Here is a 16,161-nt window from a genome sequence, read left to right on the forward strand (position 1 = left end):
GAGCAACTTTATGAATCGAGCACAATAAAACTGAAACTTGAAGCTTTGGTGCTTCACTGAGTTTATGTTAGCATGGATGCTACACACTGCACAAACACACACCAACATGAAGCTTTACTCTGTGCTGTACATCAGTGTTTGTGGGATTAATGTGGAGATTTCAGCCTGAGCCACAACCTTTTTAATCACGGGTCACAGACTCCTGTGATTTCAGACTCTTTGTGGAGACACTGAACACACCTTTGACCTCCACCAACACAAACAGCTGCACTAAGAAACAAACAGCGCCTGATATATATTGATGTGATTAATCTGAGAGACCATTATTGTTTCAAAGACCAACAAAACTCACTGAAACTGTGTGTTTGCACAAAGGCTGAAATGTACATGTGTGTTATTATTTCAGATTCTTGCACTGAGCTCTAAATCTGTCATTAAAGTGTTCACATGTAAACCAGGCTGTTTGTATCACTGCACACTTTACTCAGAAACACATGCAGACACGTTCTTCTGCAAATGAAAGAAGGAAACAGAAGTGGTGCTTTATGTTTATCTCAGCTCTACAATCAGGAACGACAGGGAAATAAAGGACAAAGGATCCCAGCAGGAAGAAGAAATGATTAACTACACATGAAATCAAACACTGTGAACTCTGAACTCTGGACTTCAGATCAGAAATAGATGAAGGTTTTATGACAGAAATGAAACTGTGGCGGCGTGTGGTCTGTGGTGCTGCTGCAGGGGAAGAGGACGAGCCTGAGTCTTCTTCACAGAGACTTTTACAGTGGCCCCTAGAGAAAAAGCACATACAAACTCCAAAACACTTACAAATGCCAAAACACATGCAAACTCCAAATTTCTGAAATAGTAATCCCTTAGTTTACTCGTTACTTGGAAAAAAAAGTAATCGGATTACAGGTAGCAGGAAATTCTAAAGAACAATAATTAAATATAAACCCAAGCACCAACAGTTCATGTACTTGATGTTCCTAGACTATTTAATAGTAGAATGGGAGGGAGAGCCTTCAGTTTTCAGGCCCTACTTCTGTGGAACCAGCTTTGGAAGCTGGTTCCAAACTTTCAAGATTAAGCTTAAAATTTTCCTTTTTGGTAAAGCATATAGTGCACAGCATGTCTTTATCATGTTTTCCTTCTCTCACGCCAACCGGTCCCAGGAGATGGCCCCGCCCCTCCCTGAGCCTGGTTCTGTTAAAGGTTTCTTCCTGTTAAAAGGGAACTTTTCCTTCCCACTGTCGCCAAATTGCTTGCTCATAGGGGGTCATATGATTGTTGTTTTTCTCTGTATCTATTTTGTACAATATAAAGCACCTTGAGGCAACTGTTGTTGTGATTTGGTGCTATATAAATAAAATTGAATTGAATGTTTTACTAAATGTTCATAACAGTTTCATTCCTCCAATTTAAAAAAAAATAACTCCATACATACTGGTTCAGTGTTTAATATATTCGTGGCTCATTTGTCCAGCAGCTTAAGTTTACAGTGGCTTGCAAAAGTATTCGGCCCCCTTGAACTTTTCCACATTTTGTCACATTACAGCCACAAACATGAATCAATTTTATTGGAATTCCACGTGAAAGACCAACACAAAGTGGTGCACACGTGAGAAGTGGAACAAAAAGCATACATGATTCCAAACATTTTTTTACAAATAAATAACTGCAAAGTGGGGTGTGCGTAACTATTCAGCCCCCTGAGTCAATACTTTGTAGAGCCACCTTTTGCTGCAATTACAGCTGCCACAGATAGGTCTGACTATCTCCAACATATACGGAGTTACAATAGTCCAGCTGGGATGTAATGGAAGCATGTATCACCTGTTCAAAGTTTTTAGAATATAAAAATGATTTCACCTTGGATAAAAGCCTCAGTTTGAAAAAGCATCTGAGCTAATCTGTTTTTCAAAGGTGAAATTGCTGTCAAATATAGCCCACAAATCTTTGCCATTCGACTTAATAAAAGGCTCAAGACTGTGTAGATTAAAATGAGATGTGCTGGGATTACCACTTGGTTCAAACACCATCACTTCGGTTTTCTTCTCATAAACATCAAGGAAGTTAGAGGCCATCCAGACTTTAACTTCATCAACAGACTAAAGGAAAGGTAAAAGTGGAGCAGAACAGCTTCTCTTCAGTTGAAGAGAAATCTGAATGTCATCGATGTATGAATGGAAACAAGCATGTAAACGCAGAATAAAATTGGCCCCAATATAGATCCCTGAGGAACACAGCAAGTACAGGGAGTTAAGGAAGACATAAAATCTCCAAAACCCACTGTTTGACAACTATAACATGACCTGAATGTGTCATTATTTTTTTTAGCTCTAGACTGTGAAGACCAATAAAGGTTCTCCATTCACTTAAACAGTCAGATCCAAAGTGTGATGAAAAAAACGTGATCTTTTTGGAAACATTACTGTCGTATATAATACCTGTAAAAGGTTTGGACACACCTTTTTTTATTTAATGTTGTTTTCTTTATTTCCACGACGTTTACATTGAAGATTCTTACTGAAGGCATCAAAACTACAAATAAACACATATGGACACGTATGTACTAAAGACAGCACAGAAGCATGTTGGTTAGCATAGTTCCACTATCAGGCCAGGGACTTTCTGTGTGGTTTCTATGTTCTCTCCGGGTATTCCTGCTTCCTCCCACATTTCCAAGAGTCAAAAAGTTAGTGGGGTTAGGTTAATTAGTAATTGTATATTTTCACATGAATAAGAATGGTTGTCTGTCTATGTGTCAGACTGTCAACCTGTCCAGGGTGTACCCTGCCCCTCACCCTAAGACAGCTGGGATAGGCTCCAGATCTTCTGACTAGGATAAGCAGGAGAGGATGGATGGACAAAATAGTGTGAAATAACTTAAAAAATGTTTTATATTTTATATTCTTGAAAATAGCTGCCTTTTGCTTTGATTACTGCTTTGCACTAGTAAAATAATTATAAAAAATAAATGTCAGGGGCTGGGTCTGTGACCCTGCGTTTTCATTTGTTTTCTGATCTTCTTTGTTATATTTGGAACATAATGTTAAGTTCTAGGTTCATTATTTAGTTGCCTCAAGTTTAATCTATTTGTGTTTCACTTACATCTTCTGGTTAGTCTCATGTATTTCTTGTCTTTGATTTCAGGTTGTCAGGTGTGTATTATCATGTCTTCATCTCATGTTTCCTGTTTTATTTTGAAGGTTTGTGTCCTATGTCAGAGCAGTTGGCGTCGCTTACTTTGTCTCGTTATGTCAGATTAGTGTCAGCTGTTTCCCCATGTGTATCCACTTCCCCTAACCACCCTTGTGTGTATTTAGTCTGTGTGTTTCTGTTCGTTCATTGTCAGGTTGTCTGTTGTTCTTGTCATGTTTCCATGCTTCTGTGTCTCCAGGGTTTTCCAAGTACAGGTTTTTGCCACGTTCAAGGTTTTGTTCTTCATCTTTTGTGTTTCACATTTATTTTCTCCCAGTTCGGTTCTAGTTAGTTTCTTCCTAGTGTATATGCTTTTTGTTCTTGTACCTTTCTTATCAGTCATATTAAACGGCTTGCATTTTGTTATATTCAAGTTTTCTTCTCGTTCCTTCGTGTCTGCATTTCAGATCCGATCCTCAAATTTATACAGTCAGCTTCGCAGCCAGACTGTGACAATAAATCCCCAACGGTATCACCAGCAAAGCACCATCACACCTCCTCCATGCTTCATGGTGGGAACCATGCATGTAGAAACCATCCGTTCTCCTTTTCTGCATCACACAAAGACACGTCAGGTGGAACCAAAGATTTCATCAGACTGAAGCACAGATTTCCACTGGTCTAATGTCCATTTTTTGTGTTTCTTGGCGCAAACAAATCTCTTCTGCATTTTGCTTTTCCTTAGTTGTGGTTTTGTAGCAGCTATTTGACCAGAAAGGCCTGATTCACACACACACTCCTATGAACGGTTGATGTAAAGATGTGTCTGCTACTGGAACTCTGTGTGGCATTTATCTGGGCTCTAATCTGAGGTGCTGTTAACCTGCAATTTCTGAGGCTGATGACTTGGATGAATTTATCCTCAGCCGCAGAGGTGACTCTTGGTCTTCCTTTTCTGGGGTGGTCTTTACGTGAGACAGTTTCGTCATAGCTCTCGATGGTATTTTTTTACAAAGTCTACTTTCAAGGAGAATGTGAAACAGGCAGAAATGTTCAGCTCTGACTCCCTCCTGTTCTCTAGTTTCTACTTTCAATAGAGAAAGTGGAAATGTTTATATAACTTGATTCTAATCTGCCGCTGAGTCTCTTTCACACTGCTGGAAACACAAAGCACAGACCACAAATACCTGTTCAACCAATTACATTTATTTCACTTTGATCTGCCACAAACAGCAGCGATAGGAGCTGATAGTGGACTTCAGCACTAAGCAGGAGAGGAACTACCAGACCCCCGTCATCAACGAGTGCCCAGTGGAGAGAGTGGACAGCTTCAAATACCTCGGAGTTCACATCACGCAGGACCTGTCATGGTCCTGTCACATCAACACCGTGGTGAAAAAGGCCCGTCAGCGTCTCTACCACCTCAGACGCTTGAGAGACTTCCAACTGCCCTCCAAGGTGCTCAGGAACTTTTACTCCTGCACCATAGAGAGCATCCTGACGGGAAACATCTTAACCTGGTTCAGGAACAGCACCATGCAGGACAGACGAGCTCTACAGAGGGTTGTGCGGTCAGCTGAGCGCACCATCCGCTCCGAGCTCCCTGACCTGCACTCAATCTACAGCAGGCGGTGCTGGACCAAGGCCAGGAAGATGGTGAAGGACCTCAGCCATCCCAACAACAGACTGTTCTCTCTGTTGAGGTCAGGAAAGCGATTCCGCTCCCTGAAGACCAACACAGAGAGACTGAGGAGGAGCTTCTTCCCGCAGGCGATACGGCCTCTTAATCACACCACCACACAGTACTGACCCACACATACAGTTCTTACACACACACTGGACTTTCTGGACATTGTTTTCACTTCATTACTTAAATCACGCTGCTGTTATTGTGTATATATTTATTTATACTTCTTCATACATTCTTATATAGTTCTATATTGTGTATTTTGTTGTACAGTTATTTTATTTTCAACTTTAATTTATATATTTTATGTTATTTCATTTTTAACCTTAATTTATATTTTATTCCTTCCTAGTTAAATTTACCCTTTTTAATTTTTCATATTTATTTCCTATCTTATTCATAGCCTTTTCCTTTTTTGTTTTCTTTAGGTCACGAGCAGTTGTCCAAGCATTTCACTACATATCGTACTGTGTATGACTGTGTACGTGACAAATAAAATTTGAATTTGAATTTGAATTTGATTTCCACGTCCCCTTTATCAGGCTGTGGGACAGTAAGTTTTAATGTCTCAATGGAGTTTAAAGTTTCACAGCTCCAATGTGCAGCCGTCACCTTAGAAATAAACAGCAGCAGTGAGAGCGCACTGGGCCCTTTACTACGAAGACACAGTTTGCTGTCTTTAACAGTCTCAATGTTTTTCAGACATTAAATGTTGCTTTATAAACTATTGAGCCAATACATTCATCTTATATGGCTGAAGCATTTTCAACTTATTAGTTTGCAAAAATGATTGCTAAAGTTTACAAGGAATCATTTAACAGTTTAAAACATAAACTGATTGAATTTATGACTCTGAAAATGAGTTTGAGCAAAAGAGACAGACATGTACAGACTGAATTATCTCTTCAAGAGTCAGAGTGTTCTCTAACAGGAGTTCACTCTTTACACTCAACTTAGCACAGACTCACTGAGGAACTAGAACAGATCGAAAATCCAGGATAAAGCATTTCAGTGATTGTGGTTTTGAAGGTGTGAAGGTGGATCAGAGTGTCAGAGGAGACTCTGTAGAAGGACAGAGTACCAGCAAGACAGTCCACATACACTGCTACTCTGTTAGAGACAGAAGAGGAGGAGGAGGAGGGGATGGATGTTTCTCTCTTATCGTGACAGACAGAATGAGGACCATCATTAGAGCAGCGTAGTCTCCAGGATTGATCATTCTGTCCAAACCTACAGTCATAAGTGTCTCCTTTTCCCTCGATTCCTTTGTAACTCACTGATATATCAACTCTTCCTCTCCACTTGACCTCCCAGTAACAGCGACCAGTCAGACCATTTCTACACAGCAGCTGAGGATGAACATCAAATCTTTCTGGATGATCAGGATATGACTGAACCTCCTCCACATATGTCACCTTCCTGTTGTGGTCAGACAGTTTGAGGTTCATGTGTACTGTGTTTGTGTCGATTGTGAGTTGACAGGAATCTGATGAGAGAACAAACACAATCCAGCTGCAGTTATTGATCCATCATTTGTTCATTGATTGACACTTTGATGATGACTCCTGACATCAGAGATATGAATTAGTGATGTGACAGTTTGAAGATGGTTGAATGTGTGCTGCGTTATTTTCATGAACCACATTAAAAACACACTTACACTTCCTCAGACCTGGTGTCAACCATCGGACTCCAGCAGGCTCCAACCTGAAAGGAGGAGGGCGTCAGACAAGCACAGTCTCTTTCAGCATGCACACATGGACATTACATGGCTCGCATCCACATACTGTTAGACACTGATAAAGGAACTAGAGATGGACCGATCCGATATCACGTATCGGTATCGGTCCAATACTGACCTAAATTACTGGATCGGTTATAAATAAATATAAATAAATAAAAAATGTAATCCGATCCATTAAATATCATGAAAACACCTCACAAAACTTGCAACACAGCGTAACTTGGCTCATAACCGTAGCACGTCGGAGCAGTATGCGTCACGTGATAGAGCGGCTGCATGTATTTGGAGCTTCGCTACCAAACCAGTATTTCATCTCCGAGAAAGTTATCCCAGAGAGAAGTAAAGCAAGTGTGTAAGTTCATCTATGAATGTTTGTAAAGCGTTCCCATGTTAAGCTTAACAACCGATATATGGAGCGACTGCCCCTCTCTTCCTTCCTGCTGCTACTTCAATCGTGAAATTGCTTAATGATCAGCTGATCGGCTTTTCTGTCGCGAGTCAGTCTCTCTTCTTTGCTTTTGGCCCACTTTGCACCAGAAAGAGGAAACCAGCGGCTGAACAACAGCAGCACGTTTAAGCTTGATAAGCTGTTGTTAGAATTTATTTAATATTACTACACCAGAATCTTTTTCTACATAGCTGACGCCTGGTAACTGTGCAGGGGTGGATGTAGCAAAGTTTAGCCAAGGGGGCTGATGGGGCATGAACAGGGAAAAGGGGGCACAAAGACATACTTTTCTTTCTTATTCTCATTTAAAATGTCTAGCTTTAGATAAATAATTATCTGAATCTTACACCCATTTTACATCTGATGTAAAATGTATAGAAGTCCATTACTGTGTATAGTAACTGTTAAGTCTAATATACCCTAGTAAGCTATAGTACTTTTTCCTTTGGGAAAGTACCATCTGTGAATTCTGCAATTCTGTTGAAGAAAGATGTTGAATCTATTTAATTATTGTGGAAAAATAATTTATTTCTGTGCATTTTTTTTCACACATCAAATTAAATTTGATTACATCGATTAAGCAACATGAGGTGGGGGGTGGTTCCCTATTTTTTTTTTTGCTGGGAGTTTGCAACCCCATTAGTTATGTTGCTTAATATTTCTGCTAAGTACTCTTTAAAATACCAGAATATGGAGGATGGTGCAGGTTTAAGTTTATTAGATTGATCAGTGTTGCTGAACTATGAAATATTTTGTGCACAGTGCATTTTTTTACATACAGGTTTAATAGAATAGCTTTATTGTTGTTGTTTATTTAAACTTAAGTATGAACTTATACAAAATGCAGCAAGATATAAAAAAAACAGTATTTATTAAAAAACGCACTATATCGGATTCATATCGGTATCAGCAGATATCCAAATTCATGATATAGGTATCGGTATCATAACAAAGTGGTATCGTGCCATCTCTAAAAGGAACAGTCCAACATTTTCTCTACATAGAACCCCAAAACAATGTGTGAGACAGTAAAATGTTCGCCTATCAATTTTTGCTCCCATTGAAAAGCTTCTCATTTTTGTACTTGGATTTTAATATTTTCAAATGTAGTTTCAATTCAAAATATTTTAAGAAGTATGATACATTTCTAGGCATTTATACTTCACATAAGTATGAACCAAATCTGAAACAACAATTTATTATGAAATTTAATGATTTGTTGTATACTAAAGTAATGGAATTCATCTTCAAAGAAAAATCCATGTTACTCAAGTGTGTTGAACAAGTTTGTTCAATAATAGTTTTATTTAATCACGTTTTTACAGTTCAGGAGATTAGATCATATTTGAGATATTTGAGGGTGGGTTACATGTGAGCTCATCTGTTTGAACATGAATAATATTACAAAAATTCAAAAAATTTCAGCTGTTCTTAAATTTGTGGTCAGAAGCTTACATGCATTTATTATAAGCATGAATTTCGTGGTAATTTGGAGCTTTCGAAGGTTACTTGAAAGGTTATCCCCACTGTCAGCGTCAACCCACATATTTTAGCCTGAGTCTCACCAGGCTAAGACCGCTCAAATAAAAAATAAGGCAGTGACATCATTTTAGAGAAACAGGGCCTCATTTATCTTTGGTTATGCAATATGCTGAAGAACAATCCCTACATAGCAAGCAGGTCTGGCCCGGATCTGGTATCAAGCCGGCACTGCTGACTGACTTCTGGCACGGTAAGTGGTATGTCATCCAGATATGGGCCAGGCCTGGCATAGATGGCACTGTCTATGTGATGGCATATGTTTTGGGTTATGTTGCCCAGGCTCATAGAAAAGATGTCTGGCCAGATGTGGCATTAAGCTGTCACTTCTGACTGACTGACTGACTAGTGTCATGGCAGACTGTATGGCAGCCAGATGTGGGCCAGATCTGTTTATGCGATGGCATGCCATATCTGTCCCGATTGTGGTTTTGGTTGATGTGGCACTCAGTTCAAAGAAAGTGTTTGATTGCATGAATGTATAGAGCATTTTGAGTAATCCGGGAAAGTAGAGGAGCGCTATATAAGAATCAGTCCATTCACTGTCTGAACAGAGTTTCCTTTGCCAGAGTTAATCCACACATGGGCCAGCACAGGACCACCAGTGTGTCTGCAACTGGCCTTGTGCTGGCTCATGTGTGGGCCACCTCTGGAAAACCAGATCTGGGCCACCAAAGGGCAGTCATTCTTTGCGGTGTGTGGGCCATACCAATTTTGCTATGTGGGATATGTTTGTCAGCCACAGGGCCACCATGACAATACATTGTGATTTTTAGTTAAGTTGGAGTTGAGACTGGAGAGTGTCAGAGTGCAGCTGAAAAGCTGCATGCTTGGGTGCCAAGCCAGAAAACAATGAAGAGGCTGCAAGTAGTGTGTGTCATGGCAATCAAAGTGGAAAATAAACATGGACAGTGTTTCCACTTGATGACGTGGCTGCTGCATATTACATGGTGGCAATGAACAATAATCAGGCTGTGGTGCAGCAGAAGCACCTGGCAAAACTGCAGGCGCATGTGACTGGCAGTAGCAGAAGTGGCTACAGCATCACCATCCCCCATCCACTGTCGGTGTCGCTGCACAGGATAGGGGAGGGAGATGACTCCCAGGTCTTCCTGGAGACCTTTAAGGCCACTGCTGAGGTGTGTCAGCGGCAGAGTGGGCACCACAACTGTTGCCACTGCTGTCAGGGAAGCCCCAGATGGTGGCCCTGAATCTGCCACCGTGTCTGCTACTGAGCTCTAAGTAAGATCTTCTATAAGTAAGATCTGCATTATGCAGCGGTGAGGTGGCAAGAGCCCGGGCAGTCAGAGAATGAGGCCCGCATGAATGTGTCTTTAGTACATTTTTATGCAGAGATTAATTTGATATGAATCAGGGTGAGACAGAGAAAAATAATTTAGCAGTGCATTGTTAAAGATAAAGCAATCTATCCAAATGGTGAAAAAAATATGAGCAAAAGACATTTATTATTGTTCCTGGAAAAGTTCTCCTCGGAAATTGCTACATATTTATCTCTTCATTGTTCAACTAGACTACAGTTTATGCTGTGAACAAAGAAAAACTGTTCCTACATGTGTGATTGTTCATGTTACATCTGCATGAAACAAACAGAAAGTGAATGAAGAATGTAGGAAATCCCAAAAAGTTGATTCTGTACATCTGAACGTAGTGTTGTTGGTGGGAGAAAATGTTTGTCACTCATTCAAGTAACTTCTTCAGTAACTGCAGGTTTCCACAAACTTATAAACAGTACATTTGCACAATAACTGAAACTAGCACCATTGAATGAACAATGGGCTATAAGGTCAGTTCCATTATCATTATTATGCAAATTATCATGACTATTGATCAACAACCATTGATCAGTAATCAATGGCTATGAGTACCATTCCCAGAGAGTTGGGGAATGGCTGCAATCACAGCTTTCTAAGATGGTGAAAGATGTACTCTTAGGTCCCCTCCTCAATTCAGAGAAGGGCTTTCCCTTTGCACTTGAAATGTATGCAGCTCTTCCTTCTCAAACAGACATTCTCTCCATACCTAAGAGTGTCCAGTCTCCAGCGTGGATCCTTAAGTCCAGCCAACAGCAGCTTCATTCCTGAGGCTCCTGGATGATTGTAGCTCAGGTCCAACTCTCTCAGATGGGAAGGGTTGGAGCTCAGAGCTGAGGCCAGAGAAGTACAGCCTTCCTCTGTGATCAGACAGCCTGACAAACTGCAGACACACAAAACAACAACCATCTGTAACCAATGACTTTCTGTTTGTTAGAAACAATAACATCTAACCATCTGTTTGATTTTATTTAACTGTACTTACAACTAAAAAGAAAAAAGAATTAGGCAGTGCAAGTTAACTTACTGTACAATATAACTTGCTATGAAATATAAGCAAGAAAGCCCCATCAATAAGACCATCAGTGTGAGGAGCACTTTGTAGCATTGGGGATCAAGACTAGCCATTTAACATGGCTGTTTGGGTGGGAGGTGGGCACAGGGGGATGTGCACGAAGAGAAAAGAACAAAAGACAAACTGTGGACAGAGAGGACAAAAGTTAAGGATATGCATATAAAAAGCATTACGAGTGAAAACAGAAAAAATGCTCAGAGTATCATAGCAAATCTATGAATAGCCCGAGCCTATAAGGAGAATAATGGATAAGCTAGCTGCTTCTCATAATACAAAATATAAATGAATCAGTCTTTAATTTCTGAGATCTGTTTGACTTCAGCACTCAACGTCCCACCATAACCCATGGAGAAAATTAGGCACCTGAACATGAAGCGGATGAAGGTGGAATATTGTGAGGATTGATAAAGATGATGATGAAGATGTGAATCCAGGAGGAGTGGGTGGATGGTAGCATCACCATGCAGGATCAGTGTGAGAATATATCATCATCCACAAAGGAGCACCCTCCATGGAGAAGGAGACTGTAGACTAAGACTAATAACAGACGTGGAAAACACCAGCTACTGGTAGACCGTGCAGTCAAACGAGACTGCAAGACCAGGCTGACCAAACTGTGAACTACATGATTTGATTACAAGAAGGCCTATGACTCAATGCTTCATACCTGGATCCTATAATGCCTAGACCTATACAAGACCAACAGGACCTAAGAGCCTTCATCATGAACTCAATGGGAATGTGGCAGACAACAATCCGTCCCTGCTGCTGTTCTACATAGGCCTGAACCCCCTCAGTAAGATCATTGACAAGACTGGCTACGGATACTGACTGCAGAATGGAGCAGTTGTCTGCCAAGAGTGGATGAGACATCAATTCACTGATCCATATTAAAAAGGATATACAGAAATGACATTGGAATGTCGTTCAGACTGGAGAAATGTAGTCCGATGATAACAAAGAGACGTAAGGTAGTCAGAACTGAGGGGATTTAACTACCAGAAGGCAAAATTGCAGATAAAGAGGACAGTTGCAAGTACCTGGGGATCCCACAGGCAAATGGGAACTATGAAGAGGCTGCTACCAACAAGTACCTGCAGAGAGTAAGGCAAGTCCTGAGGAGTCAGGTGAACGTTAAGAACAATATACGGGCTATCAACACCTACGCATGATCAGGTACCCTGCTAGGATAATAAGGTAGCCAAAGGAAACAATAGAAACAACTGCATGCATGGAGGATTGCACCTCAAATCCACACCCTGAGGCTGTACGCTAAGCAGAAGGAAAGAGGTTGGGGATTGGTGAGTGTCAGTATTACCATCCAGGATGAGACAATGACCATTCACGAATACATCAGGAAGATTATCCCAGCTGAATGCTCAGTGAATACCTCGGGCATCAGAAACTCAAGAAAGAGGAGGAAGAGGAAGAACCATCATGGAACTACAGGCGCCTGTATGATATGGTATTTACCATGGGCAGATAGAGGAACTGACAGACATCCAGAAATCCTAACAGTGGCTGGATAAAGCTGGACTGAAAGACAGCACAGATGCACTAATCATGGCAGCACAGGAACAAGCTCTGAGTACAAGATCCATAGAGGCTGGGGTCTGTCACACTAGGCAAGATCCCAGGTGCAGGCTGTGTAAAGATGCCCCTGAGACAAGGGTCCGAGATTCTAGCAGGCCAGTAGTAATCGGAGCACTAGGAAGTGGAGATACCAGCAACAAAATTGGAGATATCTGTCGAGAAGAACACAGTCCTAGGAACAGCTAAGATACTGTGTAGAACCCGCAAGCTCCCAGGCCTCTGGTAGAGGACTGGGCTTGAAGGATAGACGGCCTGCAGGAGCAAGAGGGGATTTTTAAAAAAATATATATAGTTGCAGTGCCCTCCTGTATTTTGTGGGAGTTCTGTTCTCCCTGACCCAGTGTTTCCCATAGGCAGTGTTTTCAGGCCTAGCATGTTTTCAGTTTTCAATAAGTTTGTAGTTTTCAGTTTCTCTCTTTGCAGTTTATGTTTTAAATCGCCTGCTGTGGCTGCATGGGAGTGGTGAAGCAGCGGGTTCAGGGGACAGTGCCAGGGAAAGCTGGCTGGCACAGCGGATATCCATCACAGTAAACATGTCTTCCCTATTCCAGTTGCTGTTGTTCCAGAGGAAGAAGAGTGTGTGGTACTGAGATGACAGTTGAAAAGTTGAACACTGAAAATCTCTGAACAAAACATTGACTTGCATTGCAACACTGTGTGCATTTGGGTCCCTCTATCACACCTTCTTCCAGCCAAATAAAAGGACAACTAGGTCCTTATTTCATTTACACTCCACATAGTCTCAATAATATAAAGAAACATGGACAGTAACCAACACTTAAACATATCATTCCAACATTTTCTTAGGAATTTGGTATGTTATGGAAGCAAAACTGCACTAAATTTCAAAAAGAGCAGAAGAAATTATGAAAAAGTTCCACCATGAAAAAATATAAGACAGTAATTTAGAAGGTAATAATCCATCCAAAGGCAAAGCTGACGATCCATCTTCTATAAAGATGATCTATTGATTCAGTTATAAACATAATGTGTTCAATGATCTTTGATGGAAAATTTTTAAACTGACCTGAGAATTTCCAGTTTACAGTTTAGACTTTCCAGTCCAAGAAATAAATGCTTCACTCCTGAATCCTGCAGGTCAGAGTTACTCAGGTCCAACTCTCTCAGGCTAGAGGACTGGGAGCTGATAACCAAGGAAAGCGCTTCAGAGCTTCTCTCTGAGAAGGTGCATTGACTTAGTCTGAAAAAAATAATATGACCATTAAAAGAAATGCCCTTGTTAAATTGTAACAAGGGTGCGGTGAGGAACTATTAGATTTTTTTTTCAGAATTCTTTAATGCCCTACTTTGATAAAACAATATATAGATGGGCTTGACATTTATTGGCTAGATATTTGATTTGTTAATTAAACAAACAAATATAATTTGACCTCAACCTGACCTCAGCGTATTCATTTTACAATTTAGACTTTGCAGTCCAGTAGATAGAAGTTGCAGTCCTGAATCCTGCAGGTGGTTGATACTCAGGTCCAACTCTTTCAGACTTGAAGATTGAGAGCTGAGAACTGAAGACAAAGATTCACAGCATTTCTTGGGGAGGTTACACACACTCAGTCTGGAAATTAAAAAAAACAACATGAAAAATCAATAATTAGCAATGATTAATCCAAAATTTTAAATAATTTTATTGCCTTTTGTTTAACAGGTTGTCTTGAAATTTTATAAATAATGAAAAATAATAAGAAACTACAACAAGCACTTGATCTGACCTGAGAATTTCGAGTTTAGAGTGTCGACTATCCACTGCAGCAGACAGCTTTATTACTCCTGAATCGTTCAGGCTGTTGGTACTCAGGTCCATCTCTCTCAGACTAGATGACTGGGAGCTGAGAACTGACAACAAATCTTCACAGACTCTACCTGAGAGGTTACAGCTGCTCAATCTAAAAGCAAACAAACAAAAATAAATAAACTTAAAAATTGTGTCTGAAAAAAATAAAAACATTATAAAATAACACAATTATACCAACATAAAAACATTATAAAATAACACAATTATACCAACATAAAAACATTATAAAATAACACAATTATACCAACATATCTAAAAGGAAAACAGGGAAGATTTTAATATCTGTGTATATTCAGGCCAAAATAAGTCCTATTTGTCCCGTCTTGGACCATTTCTCTCATTTAATTCTCTATTTGAAGCAAGCAACTTGAGCTTCTTTCCTTTTAATGTCACTAGCCTTGCCAGACTAGACTGGCCAGTTTCAGGACATCTGCTGAAGGGCAGCACTCGGTCCTTAAGAACAGCACCCCTTTAGCTTCTACTTCTGAAAACAAACTTTGATCACGATTGAAAATAAAGTCGTCTCATGCTCATGCATAAATTACAGAACCCGGTTCTGGAATATGATAGTGGAAATCCACACCATCAAAAATTACAGCAAGATACATCTTTGTTTTCACATTATTACACTCATTACTAGGGCTGGGCAATATCATACCGTTCACGGTAATACCGGTATAACGATGGGCAACGATAAGAAAATGAAATATCGCGATAGAATATGGGTAAAACACGCATGCGCAGTGCCTTTGTTTTCATACGCACATGGCAGATGCTGCGATGCCGCTGCAGTTTTGGTGGTGGTGATGTGTACGGCTGGCAGTGGGAGAGCTGCAGCCGTTGAATTTACTGTTACAGAAAGGATTATTTTAAGAATAAATGATGCCACGAAGCATGAAAATGCCATTGGGTCTGGCGTGGTGGTGATCTTTTTTTTTTTTTTGAAAAATTCTAAGTGCACGCAAACCAGTAAAATAAATTAAAACACATACTGTTGATAAACTATAATACAAAAATTACAATTAAAATTCTCAACAACAAAAACTGGTAAAAATATAATTAATATGTAAACAAATTCACAGGAGCGGCAAGTCCAGCGACGTGGCTGTTTCGTCTTTGCCGAAAACGAGCAGAACTCAAAGTAAATAATCAATCTCACTAGGCTAGTATCAATCCAATACCGATGCCGACTTGGTATCGGTACTATCGATATTTGGATCGATCCGCCCACCACTACCGTATTGTGTGTATATAAGTTTTGTGGATATTATACATGGTTATGTAGAGGATATAGCCATTTCCCACTAGAAATGCCTTTTTGTTAAACTGTCAGCAAGGAATTTACATTTGCACTGTTAAATTTTTATATAACTTTAATGCACATAATAAACAGCTGCTTGTTTAAGTGAAAATACATTGGATTTTTTTTTTGCACTAATAAAGTTGTGGAGTTGTAAAGTATTTGTCTAGTGTCAATTATATCGTCAGTTATATCATTATCACAAATTTTCAAATGTATATCGTAATAAATATTTTTGGTCATATCGCCCTGCTCTACTCATTACCTATTTAACATAATATATAATGCTGGATTACAAACAATGATATAAAAGAGCCCCCCAGTTAAAAGGTGCATTTGAAGAAGATGATCTGAAGTCAAAGGAGCTTGCAAAGAAAAGCGTCTGGACTTCTTTAAGTTACTTGAAGACGTTTCACCTCTCATCCGAGAAGCTTCTTCAGTTCTAAGGTCAAATGGTGGAGAGTCCCAGATATAAACCTAGTGGGAG

At 40.0% G+C, this 16,161-nt stretch overlaps 2 protein-coding genes across 2 annotated transcripts; both read right to left on the bottom strand.

The window, feature by feature from the left end:
* Positions 1-5,784: 5,784 nt before the first annotated feature.
* On the bottom strand, positions 5,785-10,802 carry LOC102200191 (stonustoxin subunit beta-like). The gene is made up of 3 exons (XM_005754391.1): positions 10,603-10,802; positions 6,492-6,538; positions 5,785-6,317 (listed from the first exon to the last, which is right to left on the bottom strand). Exons 1-3 carry the CDS (start codon positions 10,800-10,802, stop codon positions 5,785-5,787), a joined length of 780 nt encoding a protein of 259 aa, XP_005754448.1.
* Positions 10,803-10,926: 124 nt separating this feature from the next.
* LOC102199455 (NACHT, LRR and PYD domains-containing protein 12-like) lies at positions 10,927-14,443 on the bottom strand. Its single transcript, XM_013907853.1, has 4 exons — positions 14,292-14,443; positions 13,964-14,137; positions 13,589-13,762; positions 10,927-11,091 (listed from the first exon to the last, which is right to left on the bottom strand). Exons 1-4 carry the CDS (start codon positions 14,381-14,383, stop codon positions 11,022-11,024), a joined length of 510 nt encoding a protein of 169 aa, XP_013763307.1. The 5' UTR covers positions 14,384-14,443; the 3' UTR covers positions 10,927-11,021.
* Between the last annotated feature and the right edge of the window lie 1,718 nt (positions 14,444-16,161).

Source organism: Pundamilia nyererei, unplaced genomic scaffold (genome assembly GCF_000239375.1).
Source record: "Pundamilia nyererei isolate P.nyererei 1_Seehausen unplaced genomic scaffold, PunNye1.0 scaffold00557, whole genome shotgun sequence".
Classification (NCBI taxonomy): domain Eukaryota; kingdom Metazoa; phylum Chordata; class Actinopteri; order Cichliformes; family Cichlidae; genus Pundamilia; species Pundamilia nyererei.

Coding starts and splice junctions, on each gene's coding strand:
- LOC102199455 (XM_013907853.1), bottom strand. CDS start 14,383: ATGGACCTGAGTACCAACAGCCTGAACGATTCAGGAGTAATAAAGCTG. Junction 14,138..14,291: donor TCTAAACTCGAAATTCTCAG/GTCAGATCAAGT, acceptor TTTAATTTCCAG/ACTGAGTGTGTGTAACCTCC. Junction 11,092..13,588: donor TGTAAACTGGAAATTCTCAG/GTCAGTTTAAAA, acceptor CTCTGTCCACAG/TTTGTCTTTTGTTCTTTTCT.
- LOC102200191 (XM_005754391.1), bottom strand. CDS start 10,802: ATGGTTGTTGTTTTGTGTGTCTGCAGTTTGTCAGGCTGTCTGATCACA. Junction 6,539..10,602: donor TGGAGACTGGACACTCTTAG/GTATGGAGAGAA, acceptor TCCTCCTTTCAG/GTTGGAGCCTGCTGGAGTCC. Junction 6,318..6,491: donor GACACCAGGTCTGAGGAAGT/GTAAGTGTGTTT, acceptor TTCTCTCATCAG/ATTCCTGTCAACTCACAATC.